Source organism: Erinaceus europaeus, chromosome 2 (assembly GCF_950295315.1).
Source record: "Erinaceus europaeus chromosome 2, mEriEur2.1, whole genome shotgun sequence".
NCBI lineage: Eukaryota > Metazoa > Chordata > Mammalia > Eulipotyphla > Erinaceidae > Erinaceus > Erinaceus europaeus.
In genome coordinates this window covers 139736201-139757094 of record NC_080163.1, presented here as the reverse complement: position 1 = coordinate 139757094, position 20894 = coordinate 139736201, and the positions used below count along the sequence as shown (strand labels likewise).

Here is a 20894-nt window from a genome sequence, read left to right as displayed (position 1 = left end):
GTTTTGTCCCAGCTGTTAGTGAACCTATAGATATCCCAGCCTAGGGGTTTTCCCATTCGCCAAGCATCCACTTGCAGACTATGGCCTTTAGATGTGGATTGGTTTTAGCCACTGGTTAGACTGAGAAGGGGAAGAAGGCAAAGCCTTTGAAAAATGTGCTAGGTGCCAGGCACTCATCAGGTTCCCTGATGCTCCTGACCCCATAGTGCGGTGTGTGTCACAATCTCCTTCCTCCTTGTCACCACCAGAGTTAATGAGTAGCAGATCTGGGAGCTGCCTACTTCTGAGAATGCTGATCTGAGGAAGGGGTACTTCTCATGCCCCTGTTGCTTTTCAGTGGAGGATCTCACGACCACATCCAGGAGTACTTGGACATAGAGGACTTCCGACAAATTACAGCAGCCTCTTCAGTGATGGTGGCTCGAGCAGCCATGTGGAACCCATCCATCTTCCTGAAGGAGGGTCTCCGGCCCCTGGAGGAAGTCATGCAGAAGTACATTCAATATGTATGTCTCTGTACTTTTTCAGAAACAAATCTTTCTCACAGTCACATACCTGTAGGTGGTTCGTGGGGTGAGCCCCTCGTTGGCAGCAGCCCTTTTTCTTCTCTTGACTTGTTCTTATAGTGTAGTATTCAGTCTCCCTGTGGTGAGGTAAAGGGAGATACATGCCCCTACCATCACTTCTTTCTACTAATCTTCTTAGGTGTAGAGGTTAGAGCAAGGATGTCTAGATCCAGGATGTTGTTGGAGACTCAAAACACCTGATACAACACACACACAACACACACGATGACAATAGCCTCTCTGTCACTGAAGACACCCACGCCAATGTGTTGGTGATAAAGCATCCACAGACAGGAGGAGCCACTGTAGCTGTTGTTGTTAAGGACAGACAGTTTCCATATAGACTTCTCAGCTGGTCATTAGTCAGAAATCACTCTAAAATCCTTCCCTTGCAAATTCCCAGAATGGCTAACCTCTGACTTAGGGAATAGCATGACTTGAACATTTTCTTCTCACTGGAAACCTGGTGCCAGGGGCATTTCCCAGTAAAGGAATTTTTTTCACTGAGTCCACCTACCTAGTCTCTCCCTTTGGTACAGTCCTGGAAGTTATGTCACAGTGCATGTCTGCAGACAGAGTGTGTGTTTCTCTACTTCTTCAGTGAGTTTGGGCCCGAGCTAAGGTTCAGTCCTTCCCCAGGCAGATGCCCACCCTCCTCTCCAGTGCTAGGACTTCCACCTGCCTGGAAAGGTCGAAAGCTTCTTTGATCCTCAGATTGTCTGTGAGCACTTCAGGTCTTGACAATGCCTAGACAATCATGCCTTTTATGGTGTGTATTTCGCTAGGACTGTGTAAGTTGGGTCTTTTAGTTGGCGTGGAGGCCTGTGTCCAGAGCTGAGCAGCCTGTCCTAGATTCTTCCTTGGTCAGTGCTATAACCTTCATCTCCTTGGTTTCAGGTGTTTTGTGGACAGGTAGGTAGGAGTGAGGGAGTTACCTTGGCCAAGGTGGGCTGTCCTGCTCTTCTAGCCGGTTGGCAGTCTGCTGTAGAAAAGACATATTCCGTAGAGCTGAGCTTGCTTACTAGGTGAAAGGTGATGTGCTTATTCCTGCTCAGCCTGTCCCTTGGCAGTTCATCAAATGGGTGTGTTGTCACGGAGAAAGGGAGCGGCTTTCAAGCATAGACAGGGCTGTTTTTGGTCCAGCCAGGTGCCTCAGTACCAGACAAGCTGAATCAAGGCTTTGCTGCAGGCTGGGACTTACCCACATATCCCTGCTTTGATTTGAGGGTGTCATGGCACCATCACAGAGATTAAAAACATAGGCCTAGGTGGGGCTATGAGTGTAGGGGGAGAGGAGCTGGAGGAATTCGGGTAGGCCAGGACTCTTCATCTACCTTTCTCCTGTCCTGCCTCCAGCCAGGCGGGCTCTATTTGGTCTCCCAGGATAGTCTGTCTTACTCCCCTGAGCCTGCATTTCTCAGTTTGGAAGAACAGCTGCACCTCATGCTTGCATTAGATAAATAAAATGACAAGTAACATATGCAGACATGTTTGGTAGCTGGAGCTATCATTTCTTCAAGGGGGAAGTGGGGGCTGGAAACAGACTGAGATGTTGGAAAGGAAAACCCATCATGGTTTTCAGGAATAGAAGAATCGAACCCCTGTCTTGGACTGGACCTGCCACACCAGGATTTGACTTGTTCTTCCCACTCCCTGCCTTGGAGGATGCTTGAAAGCAGGTCCTTTGTGGTAGCCTGTGGTGACTGAAACAGGAGGGGTTCTCTACATGTCTGGACCTCTGTCAAGTTGTCCACTGTCCACTAGTGTGTGCTCCTGACTTTGGACCTCAGCCATGACCTTTAAGCATTATACCACTGATTAGAAGGCTTGACAGCCAGAAAGGAGGTGACTCTTTTTATGATGACATTCTCTCTTGGCTGCATATACATTTCTTTTTCTTTTTTTTTTTATTTAAGAAAGGATTAATTAACAAAACCATAAGGTAGGAGGGGTACACCTCCACACAATTCCTACCACCCAATCTCCATTTCCCACCCCCTCCCCTGATAGCTTTCCCATTCTCTATCCCTCTGGGAGCATGGACCCAGGGTCGTTGTGGGTTGCAGAAGGTGGAAGGTCTGGCTTCTGTAATTGCTTCCCCGCTGAACATGGGCGTTGACTGGTTGGTCCATACTCCCAGTCTGCCCCTCTCTTTCCCTAGTAGGGTGGGTCTCTGGAGAAGCTGAGCTCCAGGACACATTGGTGGGGTCTTCAATACAGGGAAGTCTGGTCAGCATCCTGGTGGCATCTGGAACCTGGTGACTGAAAAGAGAGTTAACATACGAAGCCAAACAAATTGTTGAGCAATGCATACACATTTCATATGCCCTTTGGGGGCCCCTTTGCCTGTCATAAGAACATGGGTCAGGCCCCCTTGCTTACCTGGGCAGCAAATAGGCTCTTGCCTGTTCTTCTTTCAGGCTGTACAGTATGACAACCACTACACCAATACCAAATACTGCTTGTGCCAGATGCTGCGAGAACAGCTGGAATCACCCCAGGGAAGGTTGCTGCATGCTGCCCAGTCTTCCCAGGAAATTTGGTGAGAGGAGCAACAGTTTGTCCATCTGTCCATCCATCCATGACCCAGAATTGATCCTAAACTCTAAACTGATTGTACTATGGATGCAGCTTCTGGAGGTGGATGTATATGTGTGTATGGGGGGGGGGGGGGCAGTGCTACTGACTTGCTTCATTTTTATTTTACTGGATAGAAACAGAAAAGTTGAGAGCGAAAGGAGAGGTAGAGAGGGAGAAAGAGACACCTGCAGCACTGTTTCAATGCTAGTGAAGATTTTCTACTTCAGGTGGAGGCCAGGGGCTTGAACCTGGATCCTCACACGTTTACTTGTATGCTCAACCAGGTGCACCACCACTTGGACCCTTTTAAAGTTGTAGAACTTTCTTTTTTTTTCTCTCTCTCTCATGGCATAAACTTGGTTACAGTGCATTTCTTTTTTGGTTTGTTGATGATTAATGGACAACTAATGCCCAAGATATCAATATTCACAGTTTCCTCAAGTCCTTAACCTGACGTCAGGAGCTACTACATCCACATAGCTAATTTCTCTTAATTTTTTAAAAAATAAATTTATCACTTAGTTGTTGGGGGGGGGGTTCACAAAAAAAAATAAATAAAAAAAAATTTATCTTTATTTATTATTGTATAGAGAGAGAGAAATTGAGAAGGGTAGAGAGAGATAGAGGAGAGAGATAGAGAGACACTTGCAACCCTGCTTCACCACTTGTGAAGCTTTTCCCCCTGCAGGTGGAGACCAGGGGCTTGAACCTGAGTCCTTGTGCACTGTTATGTGAGCACTTAACCAGGTGTGCCACCACCTGGCCCCAAGTTGTAGAACTTTCCATGCCTGAACTGATCTCAGCAGTAGGGTATTTGGAAACTAGGGCACACAGGATGGTGGAATGTGAGGGCTGAGCTTGGGAATTCCTGGGAAGAAGGGCCTTTCCTGTTATTAGGTCTGTATTACTGCCTTAACACCACAACCCAATGATTAAAGTTGGTGTTATAGAATGGAACCCCTGGTCTGATTCTGAACTACATTCTGTCACTCTGCAGTCCCAGAGGTCATCCCTTAATTCCCCCCACCCCTCATTATCACTGGGGCTTAGTGCTAGCACATGAATCCACTAATCCCAGTGACCTTTTTTCCCCCTTTTCTTTCTATTTTATTGAATATAACAGAGAGAAATTGAGAGAGGAGGGAAAGAGAGAAAGATACCTGCAGACCTGCATCACCGCTTGTAAAATGTCCCCCCATCAACAAGGGCACCAAAAAGGAATAAATAAATAAATAAATAAATATTTTTTAAAAAGTGTTCCCCACAAGACCTTTTAATTCTCTAGATCTGGAATGGCTCAGGCAGTTGATCTCTGGGACCCTTCACAAGCTGGCTTAGTGTCTGCTCCCTCAGCCCCCTGTCTACTCATCTGTCTCCAGCTTTACACTTGTGCTTGTATTAGAACTTTTTCTTGAATGTGCTTTCCCTCTTGTGTTAGCTATCTATGTCTTCCTTGCTTCAAAAAGTCTCTTAACTCCCACTCCCAGACATCCATCTGGAATGTTCTCCAACTCTCTTTCCCAGAAGGGAAAAATCTTGCCAGAACCCTCTCGTCTATGCTTGGGTATTGGTGTCTCTACCCCACATAGCTTATCCAGCTTGACCTAGTTCTTGTGAGTTCAAGAGAAAGCATCTAACTCTAGCTCTGGGTGGCACCTCAATTTAGGCTAGACTTAAATTAACTGTTTGTGGTTGGGGTGATAAGTGGGGAACCACCTCAGTGGTCAGACCTTCATCTTTTCCTTCCATTGGCCCTTATGAGAATGAAGTGATGCATTTCCCAGGTAATTAAAGTAGGTCACCTACCTGTGTGTTTTCCTTAGGAGAGAGGGTGGAATCAGATGGCAAAGGTAACCTTTACCGCTTTCCAGGTGTGGGTAGGAGGCACTTTCTGGTAGCCAAACTCTGGAGGTGTTTTGGTTAAAGAGGGCATTTCTCAGTGGTGTGGTCAGGGCACCTGCAGTAGTTTCTGGGTGTTGGCTCACTGAGGGGCTTGTTCTGCTCTGTTCATCCTTCTATAGTGAGGCCTTTGGCCTTGGTTCCTTCTATGAGGAGACCACACGAGAACTTGATGCCCGGCGAGCTGAGCTCCTAGCCAGGAACCCAGAGGAACCAGGCGAGTCAGCTGAAGACACCTCTGGTATCATTAAAATGGCTGTCAAGTTTGACCGGTAGGTTTCCTGTTCCTGAAAGTCTGTATTTTTCCCCTGGCCCTGAAGAACTAGCTGACTAAAAGAATTCCCCACTAGTGGGTGGGGGAATAGCATAATAGTTATGCAAACAGACTCTCATGCCTGAAGTTCTAGGTTCAGTCCCCCACACCACCATAAACCAGAGCTGAGAATTAAAGAAAGAAAAGAATTCTTTAGCAGCAGCAGTATCCTAGCCTTCATTGAGCTGTGCAACTTCTGCCTACCCCCACTGCCCCTCATCACCCCTATGGCACCTCCTTTAGGCAGAAGTAGCCTCAAACCATGACTCAACTTTGAATAGAGCCCTCATCCTTACCCTTTGCTTTCTGGGGTCTGAGTTTTTCTCAGACTAGGTAGGATCTAACTAAAGGGGTATGAGTGTAACTATTGGATAGTCATGTGCTGGGAGAACTCCTGGTGGGAAGCTGGACAATAATCCTTCCCACTCTGTCACACAGCAACTCTGAAACCAGACAGCATCAGATCATTCGGACCTGTGGCAAACATAATCAGTGTAGGCACTGAGCTAAATCCCTGAGAGCATTGTATGGCTATCTGCATTCTTAATTCCTCCTGATCTTGACACTGGACTTTTCTTGTTGGCTGAAGACATGTTTTTCCAAAGTGGACCTCAGAGTGCCTGGAATTCACTTCCTTATTTCATATGAAGACCCTCCCTTTAGGCAGGACAGGCCCTATGCTGCTGATGGAATAGAAACAGGAGCCCAGGGAAATAGATACAGAAGCCAACAGCAGCACTGTCAGATGCCTCAGCTTCTGTAATTCCTATCAGATGCTGGCTAGAGTTGTGATGGTAGGTGGGTCCTGACTGCTTCTTCTTTTCTCTAGGAGAGCTTATTCCCCCCAGATCACCCCTAAGATGTACTTGCTGGAGTGGTGCAGGAGGGAGAAGCTGGCCCAACCTGTGTATGAAACGGTGAGTTCCTAGCTATGGCATGCTCTGTATCTAGCTCTCATAGTTGGTGCCTTGACTCCCCAGCACACCCATAACTTGAACCATAAATTAGAACCTACATGGCTCTCACTGGGCATATAGAAGTTGCTTATATCTGGCCCATTTGCTATTAATAGACTTGTCGATTCTGACTTCTTTCATAAAATTGAGCTAGGTACTGAAGTTAAGGGACTGCATGGGTTAGTTCCTGCCAGTGATGTTGCTTCAGGGGAGAAGACTTCTCGGGGGCCAGGCAGTAGCACAGCTAGTTAAGTGCACATGTTAAAGTGTGCAAGGACCCAGGTTCAAGCTCCTGGTCCCCACTTGCAGAAGGAAAGCTTCATTAGTGGTTACTCAGGGCTTTGTCTGTCTCCCTTTCAATCCCCACCCCCCCCATCCCTCTAAATTTCTGTCTCTATCCAATAATAAATTAATTTGAGAGAGAGGGAGAGAGAAACTTTAGGAGGGACCAACTGACTTAGGAAAGATACACAAATTTAAAAGATAGGCATATTTTGGCATCAAGTTTCAGCCAAATAGAATACCTACATGAAACTCCTAGAAGGAAATATTGAGAAACTGTTGCTTTGTCTCCTTTCCTCCTGTGGCAGTGACTTGGCTAGACTGCTCTGTCTCTTCTGGACTGGCCTCTGACCTCCAAGCTCTTATCTTTTTTTTAAAATTTTTTAAATTAATTTATTTTCCCTTTTATTGCCCTTATTTTTTATTGTTGTAGTTATTGTTGTTATTGATGTTATCATTGTTAGGACAGAGAGAAATGGAAATAGGAGGGGAAGACAGAGAGGGGGAGAGAAGGATAGACACCTGCAGACCTGCTTCACTGCCTGTGAAGTGACTCCCCTGCAGGTGGGGAGCCAGGGGTTTGAACCGGGATCCTTACGCTGGTTCTTGCACTTCACGCCACTTGCACTTAACCTGTCTCACTACCGCCTGAATTCCCTCCAACCTTTTATCTTTAGGACCTTGCCTCCCTCTCTGTTGTAGTGACTTTCCAAAACCAATGTGTTGTTTTCTGCTGCAGTCCTCATCAGCTCCCCAGTGCCTTTGGGATCAAGCCCCAATCCTCAGTACAGAACATGGGGCAAGAAGGTCATCCCCCCACCCCCTCCCGATGCCCTTCTGATCCTGGTCTCGTCTCATCCACTCAACTTTCTGTCCAGCCATATAAGCTGGCTTCTCTGCCACATGTACCTTCTTTGCTCAGTCCTTGCCTCCTATCACTCTTTTGCCATCTGGTGAACTATTTATTTGCAGGGAGTGAGGGACCTAACCCCTCCAGATGTCACTAGGAGGCTCCTCCACAGTCGCTCACAGCTAAGTGCCAAGGTGACCTTTGTCAGGACACGCTGAGATGTCATTGTCTATGTATCTGTCCTTCTCTGGAAAGCGCACCAGGCACTTCTGCTAGGGAGGAATGTGTAATCCAGGGAACCTTCATTTGACTTAGGCAAGAAGTAGTTCCCTCTATCTTCAGTTTCACCCTAGCAGGTGATTCTTCTTATTCTCCTGCAGCCATCCTTGATTCCCCTCCCCTTTCTTTAAAAAATTCATTTTTTTTTTTTTTTACAATTTTATTTATTAGATAGAAATTGTGAAGGGATGGTCCAGGAGGTGGCGCAGTGGATAAAGCACTGGATTCTCAACCATGAGGTCTTGAGTTCAATCCCTGGCAGCACATGTACCAGAGTGATGTCTGGTTCTTTCTCTCTCTCTCAGCCTATCTTTCTCATGAATAAATAAATAAATAATTTTTTAAAAATATTGTGAAGGGAGGGGGAGATGGAAAGTGGGGGAGAGGGAGAGACCTGCAGCCCTACTTCACTACTTGTGAAGCTTTCCCCCTACAGGTGGGGACCAGGAGCTTGAACCAAGGTCCCTGCGCACTGTAATGTGTGCATTTAACTAGGTGCACCACTGCCTGGTCCCTCTTTTTCTTTTTCTGAACCAGACTCAACGTCCCCTGGATCGCCTCTTCTGCTCTGTTGTCACTGTTGCTGAACAGAAGTACCAGTCCACTCTATGGTGAGTTTCCTTTATTTTTATTTATTTTACTTTGTTTACTTAGGATAGAGACAGAGAGAAATTGAGAGGGTAGGGGGGCCAAGCAGTGGTGCACCCAGTTAAGTGCGTGTAGTACTAAGCACAAGGACCGGCGCAAGGATCTGGATTCAAGCTCCTGGCTCCCTACGGGGGTGGGTGGGGAGTGGGCGGGGGGCACTTCACAAGCAGCAAAGCAGGTCTGTAGGTGTTTGTCTTTCTCTCTCCTCTGTTTCCTCCTCCTCTCAATTTCTCTCTGTCCTATCAAATAAAATAGAGAAAATGGCTGCCAGGAGCAGTGGATTCATAGTACAGGCACCAAGCCCCAGTGATAACCCTGGAGGCAAAAAAACAGAAGAAAGAAATTGAGAGGAAAGAGAGAGAGAGGTAGAGAGACACTTGCAGCACTGCTTCACCACTTGTCAAGCTTCCTTCCTGTAGGTGGCAACCAGGGGCTTGAACCTGGTTCCTTGTACACTGCGATGTGTGCACTTAACCAGGTGTACCACCACCTGGCCCCCTGGTGAGTTTCCTTATCAGTGGGTATGAAACTTAGGATGGGGGTCCAGAACTCAGTATTGACCAAGGAGGGTGGGGGTGTCCTAGGGCAGTGAAATCCTTGATAATGGCCTCTTCTCAGTGTTATCAGAATCTCTAGCAAATGTGTACAGAGTCAGGCTTCTTCAGCCCTTCACCTTACAACTGACCTGCCTGCCTATCTCCTCATTGGTTCATGCCCTGTCTGTCCAGGGAGAAGTCCAAGAAACTGGCGGAGCAGGCTGCAGCCATCGTCTGTCTACGGAGCCAGGGCCTCCCTGAGGGTCAGCTGGGTGAGGAGTACCCCTCCTTGCACAAGCGCAAACGGGAGACTCTTGACCAAGACTCTGGGACCCCCAGAGATGAGCCAACCATACCTGGAGAGTTGTGCAAGAAGCCCTTTGTAGGCCTGAGAAATGGCAATGAGAACCCCTCAGAAGGCTGGTGACTGGGAGTCGGGTGGTAGCGCAGAGGGTTAAGCACACGTGGCGCAAAGCGCAAGGACCACCCTAAGGATCCTGATTTGAGCCCCCAGCTCCCCACCTGCAGGGGAGTCGCTTCACAGGCGGTGAAGCAGGTCTGTCTGCAGGTGTCTCTCTTTCTCTGCCCCTCTCTGTCTTCCCCTCCTTTCTCCATTTCTCTCTGTCCTATTCAATGACAGCAACAACGACAACAATAATAATAATCACAACAATGATAAAACAACAAGGTCAACAAAGGGGGCAAAATGGTCTCCAGGAGCAGTGGATTCGTGTTGCAGGCACCGAGGCCCAGCAATAACCCTGGAGGCAAAAAAAAGAAGGCTGGTGACCACTGCTCTTCCCTGATCACCCCTTGCATGGAGTTGGCCTGTGGGTACAAAGCATGCATCAGATGCCATTGGACATTTTACCATCCTAACAAAAATTAAGGGATCCTGGCCTGGGGCATCCATCTGGAAATCACAGAGTGCCTAAGGTGTGCTCCTTGTAGGGTAGGGTAGGATAGGGTAGTAGGACCACATACCAGCGACCTCAGTGTCGTCTTTGAAACAAGAAGAGCTTTTTTTTTTTTTTAAGGTGCCATTACCCCAACCTGGCATTGGTACAGTGCAATAAAGTCACCCTTTCCACCCTAACTCATGACAGCTTACTTCAACCTTGGGCATCTTCATACAGACTCTTCCTGGCATCATAATTCATCTACTCCCCCTAGACCCTTATATTTAGAGCTGGAACTTCCTAAATCATATCCTTTATCCATCTTTATGGACCTGCAGGAGGTGGAGGATGACATGGTCTGACAGGAAGCCTCCAGAAGTCCATTCTACTGATGTAAATCTAAGACACTGCCCATCAACAGACTTTTTTTTTTTAATGAATTAACTTATTTAAGAAAGGAGACATTGACAAAATCATAGGATGGGGGGTACAGCTCCGCACAATTCCCGCCACCCAATCTCCATATCCCCTCCCCTCCCCAATAGCTTTCCCATTCTCTATCCCTCTGGGAGCATGGACCTAGGGTCGTTGTGGGTTGCAGATGGTGGGAGGTCTGGCTTCTGTAATTGCTTTCCCACCGAACATGGGTGTTGACTGGTCGGTCCATACTCCCAGTCTGCCTCTCTCTTTCCCTAGAAGGGTGAGTCTCTGGGGAAGCTGAGCTCCAGGACACATTGGTGGGGTCTTCAATCCAGGGAAGCCTGGCCAGCATCCTGATGGCATCTGGAACCTGGTGGCTGAAAAGAGAGTTAAGATACAAAGCCAAACAAATTGTTGAAACAGACTTTCTTGATGAGCAGTGATAAGGAACTAGGGTGTGTGGGGGAGGATAGTGATTTGGGCATCATGATGTCTCAGTAAGGGACCAGCTCAGACAGGTGTGTGTTTGGGGCGTGTCCTGGGTCTTAGTCCCCACTAGCTGGAACTCAGACCCTAGGAGGTACTTGATACTGGAGGCTGCTGATGACAGCAATTTGGGGCCCTTGAAATTGCCTGCCCACACACACCACTACCCCACCTCCCCCACCATCCCGTTTGTGCCGGAAGGAAGTGGCAGATTCTCTTTAATTTCCTCCTGGCAGTGAGAAGCAAACAAACGGCTACCACAGGCTACCACATCTCATGGGGCCTCCCCCCGCTTACTGGGAGGGGCATTCTGACCAAAGGTCCCTGCCCTACACCACCACCCCCGCTTCCTCTGCTGTAAACATGCTACTCCTCCTCCCCTTTCTAAGCTCTGTGGGGAGGGGGGATTCCCCTGTGGGCCAAAGCAAAGTTCCTCCTGTCTACCCAGGGTCAGGCCTCTGTGTCTTCCAGCAGCTTCTGACCTTGTCAGCCTGAATCCAGGCCCAGGTCAAGGCTTGAGGATGTGAGATCTGTCTCATACCCAGAGCTGCCCCTGCCTGTACCCACACTTTCCCTTATGTATGCAGCTAAGAATCCCCACTGTCAGTGGCCTCCTAGAGCCCATTGCTCCCTGACTTTAGGCAACTCCTAGTCCTCTTTGTACCCAAAGATGCTCTTCAGAGAGTGGGAGCAGCTATTCTCTGAGTGAGGCTGGTGGAAGCATAAATGGGCTGGCCCTTGGGTGAGCCACTGTGTGGTAAATGGGGTCGCTCCAGGCTGAGACTGTTAGCTTCTTATCCCAATATTTCCATGGAAGGGACCCCATCCCACCCCACTCCCTGCCACACACACACACACACACACACACACAAGGGAAAGAGACTGAGACTTGGTCCAATCTCTGACAGTGAACTACAGCCATGACATGTTTCTCAAAACCATTTTACCCAAAATGTCCCGTTAGGGGCCTGGGAGGAGGTTCAGCAGCAGCATACCTGTTTTATATTTGTGCGCCCTGGGATTGACTCCAGGTACCACGAGAAAACAACAAAATGAGTAGAACTCTATGGAAGGTGGAGGAGATAGCATAATAGTTATGCAAAAAACTTTTCTTCTTGTCTAAGATTCCAAAATTCAATTCCCCATATTGCCATAATCCAGAGCTGAGCAGTCCTCTGATAAGAAACCAACCAACCAACCTCCATGGATGGTAGAGCAGCGCTTCATTCTATCTCACCCATTAAAAAAAAAAAGCATCCCCTTATTCTTTTCCTTATACTCCAGTGGAATAGAGAAGATAGGTCCTTGGGTTTCCCAGGTACCCTGGGACAGTCAAAACTTAGGGGAGAAGGGGCTGGGCCATGGCATACCTGGTTAAGCACACATAGTATTAAGTGTAAGGACCTGTATGTGTTTGAGCCCCCACTTCCCCCCCTGCAGCAAGGACTCTTCATTAGCAGTGAAGCAGGTGTCTCTCCCTCTCTTTCTCTTCTCTCTATTTCTCTGTCCTGTTGAATAAAATGATGGGGGGGGGGCTGCTCACTAGGAGCAGTGGATTCATAGTGTCCCCACCAAGCCCCAGCGACCCAAGGCAAAAACAAAAACTTGTGGGAAAAGTCTATGGGGCTAAGCACAGAGTCTCAAAATCTCCTTCCCTAGTGGGTTGGGCCCTGTCCTGAGGTCTCCCCTCCCACTGGTGTGGTTTCCCTTCTCTGGCAGGCTGCCTTCTGGGCTCTGGCGAAGTAGAAACAGAGAGTTTCTGCTAAGCCAGAGACTGGACTGGGAGTAGACTGTAAGAGCCCAGGGAAAGCATGGGGGAGAGTGCCACTCACACAGTAACAGGAGGGGAGGGTGATAGTGTGTGTTCCATGACTGAGGATGTCTGCAAAGATCATGGTCAAATATTCTTTTCTCAAATAATGTTCATCTGTTTAGAACATCTGGGCTGGGAGTCAGGTGTTAGCGCAGCGGGTTAAGCACACATGGTACAAAACCCAAGGATGACGTAAGGATCTCAATTCTAGCCCCTGGTTTCCCACCTCCAATGGAGTTGCTTCAAAAGTGGTGAAGCAGGTCTGCAGGAGTCTATCTTTCCCCCTCTGTCTTCCCCTCCTCCATTTCTCTCTGTCCTATCCAATAACAATGACATCAATAGCAACAATAATAACTACAACAATAAAACAAGGGAATAAATAAATATTTTTTAAAAAAGAACATCTGGGCTAATAGCTGCTCTGCTTTCAGTGTGACCTGCCTAACACCTGGAAATCTACTGAAAGGCACCATCAAATCAAAAGTCCTGCCCATGGCTCTTATCATGCCCACCTTAAACTATGGCCAATCTGGGCTGGAGGTGACAATACATCTTTTTTTCTTTTTTTTTTTGCCTCCATGGTTAGTGCTGGGACTCAGTGCCTGCACCACATGACTGCTCCTGGAGGCTGTTCCCCTCCCCCCTTTTGTTGCCTTCGTTGAATTTTTATACATCTAATCTGGCCACCTTGGTCAAGGAATTCCTTTTAATGCATCACATTTTAGGTACAGGTAATTTTGAAATGAGCACAGTGGGAAGAATAAGCTGGAGAGGGTGGCAGTTCATCTGAAGGCCATAGCAAGAAGTTGGCTTCATTCAGAAATGGTTATGGAATCTCTTAGCCCTGTGGCCCTGAACTCTTAGCTCCTTCCAGGTGTCGCTCCTGCTCAGAACTCTTCCATGATCTTCACTGCCCTCTGGATTAAGTCCAAACTCCTCAGCCTAGTATTTGAAGACAAAGTGCTGATTCTGTCTTCTCAGTGCCCTGTGCTGACTTCAGCAACTGACTTTCTTCATTGGTAGTTGGCTGACTTTATCACCTCCGCCCAGATTGGGAGCTGCTCAAGGGCAGTCCTTGTGTCTCCTATGACCAGCTGTAGTGTATGTGTGTGTGTGTGGGGGGGGTAGGGAACAGGCACACAAGAAGAATAAAAAAAAAAAGAGCTTGTTGGGATGCAGTGTTGTGGCATGGAAAAGAACTTTTTTGAACTCTTGACTTTATTCCATGACATCAGTTTTCATTAATGTATAATTGGGGGGGGGGGTTTTGCTGTAGAGTCTTTACCATCCCATAACTCAGAAGGCATAGGAGAGCCTTCAACAAGTGAATACTTGCTCAGGGTAAAGCTTATGTCATCTGATGAAAGTGGTAGTTTTCCCTAAATCTCAGGCCTGGCTGGTGTCCACACAGGTGGAAGAAAGGGTTTGTATCCAGTGACCTACTTGGCCCTATCAGCCCAACCCTCTGGTTCCTATCTTCTGCAATGGGTCTCGGGGCTTCCTGGTGTCACAGGACCCTAGAAGGCTGGAGGTAGGTCAGATAACCTTGCCATCTAAGCTTTGGAGATTTCTAGTGGTGGCATACCTGGCTGAGTGTACATGTTACAATGTACAAGGACCCTACTTTGAGGCTCCGGTCCTCACTTGCAGGGGAAAACTTGACAAGTGATGAAGCAGTGCTGCAGGTTTCTTCTCATATTTTCTCTCTGTCTCTCTGTCTCTCTCCACACGCACTTAGGAGTTGGCCTGAGGGGAAGCTCGTGGAGGAGGTCTGGCTCTAGTTTAGTGCTTGTGTATGCTCAGAACTTGCAGAGTATGTACCCATCTATTGCTGCCTTTCTTACAAAGGTGGTGATATTTTTCCTGCAGTTGGTACCCACCCTTGCCCTAGTCATCACTCCAGGAAAGGGTTCTTTTGTTTTCTTCAGAACAGAAACCTTGGTAGTCTGGGAGGTGTTGCAGTGGATAAAGCATTGAACTCTCAAGCATTAGAGTTCAATCCCTAGCAGCACATGTACCAGAGTGATGTCTGGTTCTCATCCTCAATCTCAATATCTCTCCCTCTCTCTCCTGTCTTCTTCATAAATCTTTAAAAAAGAAAGAAACCATTCTTAAGCGCTGCCCCTTCTAAGTGTTCTCCAGATGCACAGTGGCTGGGAATAGAGACATTACTGTGCATTTGATGAATGGATAATTTTTTCATGCTATCTATAGTTTCTATGTTCATAGAAATTTAGTAATTTAAATTAAATTACTAATTTAAATTTAGTAATTTAAAATAGTAATTTTTTTCATGCTATCTATAGTTTCTATGTTCATGGCAGACTCTAGGTTTCCCTCTTGCTTTTTCCTGCTTTGACTGATGAGCTCAGAGCTAGTTCCAGTAAAGTCATGTCTGGCAGATAGTCATGTCTGGCTATATAAAAGCTCTGTTTTTCCCATCCAGTTCACCTGGAGGAGGTAGATTATGTGTAGGGGTGAACCAGGGGGATACATCCTGAAGTTGTTTTATAATATATAGGGGAAGGGAGGTAAACTGTTCAAAGTTCTGAGGCCTTTTAATATAGCAGATTATTTTCTTAAATTACTAATTGATGGGGTAGCTAACTGCCTGAGGCAGAAAGCTGCATATTGAGGCATTTGGGCTTTTAAATACTTTTTTTTTGTTTCCTCCAAGGTTATTGCTGGGGCTCAGTGCCTGCACCATGAATCCACTGCTCCTGGAGGCCATTTTTCCCCTTTTGTTTTTTGTTGCCCTTGTTATTGTAGCCTTGTTGTGGTTATTACTGTTGTCCTTGACATCGTTGGTTGTTGGATAGGACAGAGAGAAATGGAGAGAGGAGGGGAAGACAGAGAGGAAGAGAGAAAGACAGACTCCTGCAGACCTGTTTCACCGCCTGTGAAGCGACTCCCCTGCAGGTGGGGAGCCGGGGGACTGGAATCAGGATCCTTAGGCTGGTCCTTGCACTTTGTGCCACGTGTGCTTAACCTGCTGCACCACCGCTGGACCCCTGGGCTTTTAAATTCTACACTCATATTCTCAAAGCTGGAGATATTGGGAAGATATTCTACCCACTGAACATCATTTGCTTCCTCTCCTTGATATTTGTTATCTTCTGGGTTTTTTTTTTTTTTTTGCCTCCAGGGAATCCACTGCTCCTGGAGGCTATTTTTCCCCCTTTGTTGTTACTATTATCATTGTTGTTATCGCTGCCGTTGTTGGATAGGACAGAGAGAAATCAAGAGAGGAGGGGAAGGTGGGGGAGATTAAGATAGACACCTACAGACCTGCTTCACTGCTTATGAAGTGACCTTCCTTCAGGTGGGAGCCCCGATCCTTAATGCGGGTCATTGCACTTCCCACCATGTGAGCTTAACCCGCTGCTGTACTGCTGGGCTCCCTATCTTCTGCTTCTATTTATACCTTTTTGGTCTTTGCCTGTAACAATCTCCTATATTTCCATTTCTGTAGTCTATCTGACCAGTTCTCTGGTCCAGTGGAGATCCTGCTGCCACGAGGAATTACAAGCCTTTTCTGAACTGGCACAGTCATGATCTTTGCACAGTGATTACCAACAACCTTGTCCATTTCTGAAGGAAGACTAATTTATTTCTGTCTCCATGTCTCCCACAAGTATGGGTACTGAACATGGGCAGAAAAAGTTTTCTGACCTCTAAGATGAACATTTCACCTTCTTTAAACACTTTTTCTGTTAATCCAAGGCCTACATGGCTTCTTCCTATGATTTCCTGTTAGTTCAGGTATTAGTCTATAAGTGAGAGCCCTTTCAAGTAGTTCTTTCTTGCACTCTTCTCCCAGGGGCTTTTTGTGTGGGTTGTGTGGTAACTAGGACATTGCACCTGCACCCAAGTCTCCGAGACATAACTGCTCTGGGTTCCTCTAGCAACGCTTGTTTCTAAGGATGCTATGCCCCTGTGGGACCTTGGGCTAGGAGATTCTGTCACTACTGCCTCTACCTGCTCCCAGTCCACCTTGAGCCTTGGAGGAACCCTAAGTAAACAAACTAGGCTCAGCGTCCCCAGGCAAGGCCTCCACCATGGGCCTCGGGGTAAAGCGTCTAGTGTAGTCTCATGGGAAGATAGGCTAGTCAGGAAGGGGCCTGAAGCAAAAATGGTTCTAAAGATGATAGTGTCACTTTCTCCCTATTGCCAGCTATTTGCTTTAGGCAGCAAGATCCCTCCCATTTTCCTGAATTTGTAGAGGTCACAGAGGCATTGAGTGGGGCTAGTTCATCATGGGCTTTCCTGCTCAGGTTGTGTGAATTCCAATAGAGGAGACCTTGCTTGTAGGGCTTACAGAGGCCTCGAATGCACCAGCTGTCCTTGAGGGAGCAGCTGCTGGGCCCCCTCTTGGGGGTAGACAAAGGAGCTGCCACTGAAATGCTCACCCCGCCCCTGCGCTCACCCCGCCCCGCAGGGGTGGGCTTGTAGTGAAGGCGAGCTGAAACCAGGTTTTCAAGAGACATTGTTCAGTTGTCATCAGCTTTGTCCGACGTAACAGGAACCTTGCTCCAGACCAAGCCTTCTGGTGACCCAGCCATTACGGTGGGAGTGAGTTGCGATGAGGATGTCAGTGGTGTTGAAGTAACCTTGACACTTTCTCCCCCCAACCCAGCAGTAAGGACGCAGCATAACTGCAAGTCACCGAACCCCAAATAATCAGAGCTTTCGCGCAACTTCCTTGACATGAACTCTGACTAGTAAGAAAGAGGTGACTGGCTGGTGGTGGGTTTCGGACTCCGTTAGCAAGCTACCAGTCTCACATTCCGGTGCCGGGACCTGACTTTGAAGCAATTGAGTCAGAGTAGAGACTAAACTACAAGTCCCAAGAAGTAGCGGGGCTAGACAGCGCTCCATGACCACGTGACTTCCGCCTCCGGAAAGGGGAGTCACGCGGTAAGACGGAGAAGGGGCGGGGCCGTTGGGCTAGCCCACCGCGGCCTATGGGCGGCCGGGTCAGGCGGGCGCGCGGCAGGGGGCGGGGCCGGGTGTGTGGCTCGGCGCGGGAGCGCGCGGGCGGCGGTGGCGGCAGCGGCGGCAGCAGTAGTTGGGGGGCGGGCAGCAGTATCTAAGGGCTACCGTGGCAGTTTTGGAACTAGCAGGCTGGCAGTGACTGCGACTCCAGGTGCGACTCGGCGCGCGACCAGTTCTTGAGCTCGGAACGCAACTCTTCGGCGTCGCGGTCCCCGTCCGGAAAGTTTGCCCCAAAGCAGCGAGCTCCGGTCTGGCGCGGCCCGGCATGAAGCGGCGCTGAGGAGCCGCCGCCGCCGCCGCCGCCGCCTCGACCGCCGCCCCCGCCGCCGCCTACAGCACCGCCGCCGCCGCCGCCGCCGCCGCCGCCCGAGGAGCAGCCTCCGCAACCTGGGCCACGCCGATGACTACTGCAAACTGTGGTGCCCACGACGAGCTCGACTTCAAACTCGTCTTCGGCGAGGACGGGGTCCCGGCGCCGCCGCCCCCGGGCTCGCGGCCTGCAGGTGGGTGTAGGGCCAGGCGGGACCCGCTAGCTGGAGCTCGGCCCCTCGCGGGCTCCCTGCCCGTCCCGGGCGCGCTGACGCCGAGCGTGTTGTGAGCGGATGGAAGTCGCGGGGGAGGCGTGCGGGTCGCGGTGACGGGAAGTGGCCGCAGGCTCGTGTGGGAGCAAATCAGTGGGGAGACTCGACCCCCCAGGCCGGGGTCGGGGTCGGGGCCGCTGCCCAAGTGGCGGCCGACAGTCGCTGCTTCGCCGGGACGCTCGGAGGAAACGCTGACCCTCCCCGTGAAGTCTGATCACACTTGGCGTGTCCTCCATGCCGGGTTGTAGTAGTTGTTGTTTTAAAAAAAGAAACAAAAAAAGAACCCCACTTTATTTGAAAGAGGCGCATTCTTTGGAAGCATTGGATCTCTCAAATTCTGCACATGTCTGTTCCGTGTTCACTTCCACTTGTGCAAGTTAGTGGCCCACATTTACTTCGATGGGTAACTTGTTAACAGGCCTCCTCTGAAACCCGGGTTGCTTGAGTAATTTGCTTCAGGAGCGTTGAAAAAAAGAAAAGAAAAGCGGGCGCTTCCCCCACCCCTTATTTATTCCTCTAGAAAGTTCTAGAAGTCAGTTTTTATTCTAAGAAGAAGCTCATCTTGGAAGATGTTCTAAAGGAGATCGTGAACTGAAGGCTGAGCACCATAATGCTGGAGGTCAGGCCAATCAGGAAATAGAAACAGCGGCTGGGGACTTAGAGCCCTCCTGTGACCTGGTTTGGAATACTGTGGCTCATTAAGTTCATTTTCCCTATTACAAATGCAGATGAACTTCAGAAAAGTGATGGATAAGATCGGCCTCTCATTATTTAAAAAACATTTCTGTAGGTGTAGTACTTGTTTATATTGATGCTCGTATTCGATGTGCAACAGACTTCTGTACGGTTGCATCGGAAGACCTCTGAATGTGAGGCATAAGCGGTCCCTGGGCATTTGTCTTATCAGTCCTTTAGTCATTACACGTGAGATGTCTTTTTCAGCACAGCAGATAGTTTACAATAGGTATTTGTTGGCCGCATTTATTTCACTAACAGAGACATCATTTGAGTATCTGTTATGTTGAGGGTCTTCCTGGGTATTTTGTGGTGGTGTTATGAGTGTAAAAAGAACGGTGGCCCACTCAGGGAAATTGGGAGAGGAGGGTAGAGGGAAGAATTACACATAATCCAAATAACTATGCTGTTAGGCAGACTGAATAGCGGTTCATGTTATAATCCAGGTGCAAACAGGGCAAGTAGTATTTGTGGAGCGGGAGCAGTAAAGTATACTTAGATTATTGGGATTTACCAAAATACGACTCTCCTGAATCAGTATGTAAAGATGTATAAACAGTGAGCTTTATTAAAGGCGATGAACACTTTATTAGAGTATATTATATACTTCACATAGTCGATAAAGGTGCCAACTGGATGTACGAACAATAAAAGTACCATTTAAGTACAAATTGCATATACATCTAAAATCTTGGACAACTTTTAAAAGCTAGGAAAACAGCTTTTAAAAGTTAACTTTACCCCATAAAAACAAGGAAAAGTGACATTAAAATGGGTCTAGAGATTTCCAGAACATGAATAGTTTTATTTGTGACAAAAGCCTCACTTTAAAATACTGTATTGGACAGGGGAGATAATATATTGGTTTTACAAAAAACTTATTCTGAGGCTCTGATAACTCTAGGATTGGTCCCCAACACACTATAAACCAGAGCTGAGCAGTGCTTTGGTAAAAGAAAAACTGTATTAAGATTTCATGGTGATTGATTTTAAAGTTATTTTTTAAAAATTTTGTTTCATATTTGATAGAGAATTTCACATGAGAGAGAGAAGAGTGGAAATAGAAGTCACACTATGTTGTCAATGTGCATTTGCCCAAATATTATTGGGAGAAGAACTGGGAGCCTCAGGCATGCAAACCCTAAGCTCTCCCAGTTGAGCTATTTTCCTGGCTTTTATTTTTAAAGGTATGCTTATATTTTATTTATTTATTTATAGAAGAGACACCAGAGCAGAGCTCTGTCATATGTGATACTAGGATCTGAGTAGGACCTTACACATGCAGAAAATGTTTTGTACCTGCTGAACCACCTCCCCAGCCACAGGAGCTAAATTTTTAGATTTTTTTTTTTAAGGTGAGATACACAACATAAACCATTTTTATGTGAGTGATTCAGTGGCATTTAGTATATTCACAGTGTTATGCAAATACTACTATTTTATTCCAGAACATTTTCTTCGCCAGGAAGGGAAACCCCTAATCCTATTAGGCAGTTGCTTCTCATTCTGCTTTACTTCTTGCCAATCCCTGGCAATCCAGTCCCTACTCTGGAATTTGTCCCTTAGGATTGACGTATCTTGGATATTCCTTATAAGTGGAATCATACAATATGTAACCTTTGTTTTGATTTTTTAAAATATTTTATTTATTTATTGAGAAACAAGGAGAAAGAGCCAGATATCACTTCTTTTTTTTTTTAAATATTTATTTTATTTATTTATTCCCTTTTGTTGCCCTTGTTGTTTTATTGTTGTAGTTATTATTGTTGTAGTTGTTGGATAGGACAGAGAGAAATGGAGAGAGGAGGGGAAGACAGAGAGGAGGAGAGAAAGATAGACACCTGCAGACCTGCTTCACCGCCTGTGAAGCGACTCCCCTGCAGGTGGGGAGCCGGGGTTCAAACCGGGATCCTTATGCCGGTCCTTGTGCTTTGCGCCACATGCGCCTAACCCGCTGCGCTACAGCCGGACTCCCCAGATATCACTTCTGTACATGTGCTGCCGGGGATTGAACTCAGGACCTCATGCTTGAGAGTCCGGTGCTTTATTCACTGCT

The 20894-nt window shown here is 47.6% G+C and overlaps 2 protein-coding genes across 9 annotated transcripts in view; both read left to right on the top strand.

Annotated features, from left to right (window-relative positions):
- The window catches only part of DUS2 (dihydrouridine synthase 2), a 56916-nt gene extending 46911 nt beyond the window's left edge, over positions 1-10005 (top strand). For all 6 annotated transcript variants that reach the window (XM_060185244.1, XM_007517708.3, XM_060185243.1 and 3 more), the window contains 6 exons: positions 338-506; positions 2987-3108; positions 5168-5317; positions 6188-6275; positions 8263-8336; positions 9102-10005. In XM_060185244.1, coding sequence (XP_060041227.1) covers positions 338-506; positions 2987-3108; positions 5168-5317; positions 6188-6275; positions 8263-8336; positions 9102-9336 — 838 coding nt within the window. In that variant the 3' untranslated portion in view covers positions 9337-10005. The remainder of the gene's footprint in view (positions 1-337; positions 507-2986; positions 3109-5167; positions 5318-6187; positions 6276-8262; positions 8337-9101) is intronic.
- A 7484-nt stretch (positions 10006-17489) lies between these two features.
- NFATC3 (nuclear factor of activated T cells 3) overlaps positions 17490-20894 on the top strand; it is a 115496-nt gene continuing 112091 nt past the window's right edge. For 2 of the 3 annotated variants that reach the window (XM_007517706.3, XM_007517707.3), the window contains exon 1: positions 17491-18025. In XM_007517706.3, the coding sequence (XP_007517768.1) occupies positions 17923-18025 (103 nt within the window). In that variant the 5' untranslated portion in view covers positions 17491-17922. Of the gene's footprint in view, positions 18026-20894 lie in introns of all 3 variants that reach the window. The other variant, XM_060185259.1, reaches the window with a different exon arrangement.